The sequence below is a fragment of the Trachymyrmex cornetzi genome, unplaced genomic scaffold (assembly GCF_001594075.2).
Source record: "Trachymyrmex cornetzi isolate Tcor2-1 unplaced genomic scaffold, Tcor1.1 scaffold67, whole genome shotgun sequence".
NCBI classification, from domain to species: Eukaryota; Metazoa; Arthropoda; class Insecta; order Hymenoptera; family Formicidae; genus Trachymyrmex; species Trachymyrmex cornetzi.
In genome coordinates this window covers 932260-934491 of record NW_017299992.1, presented here as the reverse complement: position 1 = coordinate 934491, position 2232 = coordinate 932260, and the positions used below count along the sequence as shown (strand labels likewise).

The window sequence follows — 2232 nt, the reverse complement described above, 5'->3', positions numbered from 1 at the left end:
CGAATGTGAGAAGAATAATCGACTGTGATTGGTCAATTTCTTACTCTTACTTCTTACTCCGTGTATTGTAGACGGGTCTTTATGGAGAGATGTGCAGATCCCAGAGTACATTCGCTATTAAAAACGCTATTAAAAAAATTACTATCATTCTATTTTCATCACTCGTTAGATGAAAAAGGACATGACATAGAGCACTAATAACGTCTTCGTAAATGTACCCTAAGTTGGACACATCAGCAGGGGGTTTTTCTTTGTATTTATTACATATTTACAATTAAAAAAGTAGAAATTTTATAAGATATTCTTTATTAAACATTTTATTATTAAGGTGCTTTAAGCTTAACAAAAATACATTGGCATGTTTAAAACAAATTATTGATGTTAATTTGTTTATACAAAAGAAAAAAAATTATTTTTCTCCAATCTCTACCGATTTATCTACAGAGAGAATAAATTACATAATAAATGTAACATAATATGTTACAAAAATTACATATTTAATATGAAAAAATTGTTATATTTAAATAAATTTAACATTAATGAACTTTTTAAGAGTAACATATGATTTAGGTAGCTTTAAAGAAATCCTCTGAACTGGTTGTATAAATATGTCCTTCGCAGAGAAGAAAATTTAATATCTCATCTAAACGAGATATAATGTATTTTGGTACTTGTGCCAAAATATCTCGTTTTTCAATACCACATTCAGCTTCATTTGCTGATCGAACCACCTCAAGAACTGCCGCTTGTTCAGGTGACATGCCACTCATTGTATTATCAACCATTAATGAATTATTGGAAGGTAAACTGGTTTCTTCCGCAGGTTTGCTAGCCTTCAGTATGACATACATAACCTCCATAAAATGACATGTCAAATCGTTCAAATCCTCCAGAGGATACATACGTAGAATCAAGACATGTCGTTGATTATTTTGTGTGCGTATCAGTCCATAAACTCGCACATATGTATTGATTTGTGTACAAGTGTTACTTTCAGCAGGATTCTTATCTGCTTCTAGCCACATAATAGCTGTGAGAGTACCTATACAAAACGACATTTAAGTAAATTTTTTGTTTTCTAACAATAAAAATAAGTTAAAAATTTAAATCATAGAAATTATTATATATATTTTTAAGATTTTCTAATTATACAGAAATTTTATGATTTGTACATACAAGACCATGTTTTCTATTTATGATAACAAATATGGTTTAAATACATAGATATAAAAATAAAAACTTAATTAAAGATATTATCATTGTATACAAATGCATAAAAATTTATTCAGAAGATGAAGTATCAATTTGTCAAAACATTTTGCATTTTGTAATTGTACATGATTATCGTTAAGATAAAAACAGCATAAATAAAACACCTGTATCATCCTGGATATCAAATGAAATTTTTGTCGTATCTTGCTCAATTTGACGTATGATTCCAACAATTGACAAAACGTTTACAGTTCTGCCGGCGATTTGCAGATCTCCTGTGGTGGATGTGATATGTTTTATTAATACAGGAACAATAGTCTTGTCATTTTGTGGCCCTTTCTTGCCGGTACCAGTACCCTGCATGCTATCGTTCATAAATCCACCTTCACCCATGGAAGTTTCGTTATTCCACATGATTACAAATGACAATCACCGAAAAAACGTAAATGAAACTCAAGAGACTGAAATTCAGCCAAGTTCAGCTTTTCGATAAATCTGAATTGATCTGAATGTCCGAAAACAGAAGGGCTGAATTTACGCGCGCAAAACGTAGATTAGGTTAGAAACCCAGTTTAGTGACTTCACCACTATGGGTGCGTTCGGAAATCCTACTCGCAGTAGAAATCTTACCAACCGCCGTTCGGAAATTAACTGGGTCGTACAAAACTGACTTACCAATTGCGTTCGGAAATATCGAGTAAAGTCATTGGGTTGTGCTCTAGAATAACTTTTTCAACCTCTGAATTTTCAGAGGTTAACAGAGTAAATCCATCCCACTATTTTAGCGGGAAGTAATATGGGCGAAAGTGAACGAAAGATGGAACAAAACGAAACTACCGTAACATCTCTCATTGATCCAGTTGTGGGACATCATGTTCCATATCATTTGGAAAACGGAGATTTAATTATTGAAAATGATATCCTCTTATTAATCGATGTGAATAAGTATTTCGAATAATTATATCAATAAGTATTAGTATTTCAATAATAATTATATAATTAATAATTAATAATAATTAA

General features: G+C 31.1%; 1 protein-coding gene across 2 annotated transcripts; it reads right to left on the bottom strand.

Moving 5' to 3' along the window:
- Nucleotides 1-550: 550 nt before the first annotated feature.
- LOC108767277 (Replication protein A2) lies at nucleotides 551-1769 on the bottom strand. Of its 2 annotated transcripts, none has more exons than XM_018517033.1 (2): nucleotides 1373-1769; nucleotides 551-1038 (listed from the first exon to the last, which is right to left on the bottom strand). In XM_018517033.1, the coding sequence occupies exons 1-2, from the start codon at nucleotides 1624-1626 to the stop codon at nucleotides 567-569; spliced, it is 726 nt and encodes a 241-aa protein (XP_018372535.1). In that variant the 5' UTR covers nucleotides 1627-1769; the 3' UTR covers nucleotides 551-566. The 2 variants fall into 2 exon arrangements, with proteins under 2 accessions (XP_018372535.1, XP_018372534.1); XM_018517032.1 differs by having other exon boundaries at nucleotides 551-1042; nucleotides 1377-1769.
- Between the last annotated feature and the right edge of the window lie 463 nt (nucleotides 1770-2232).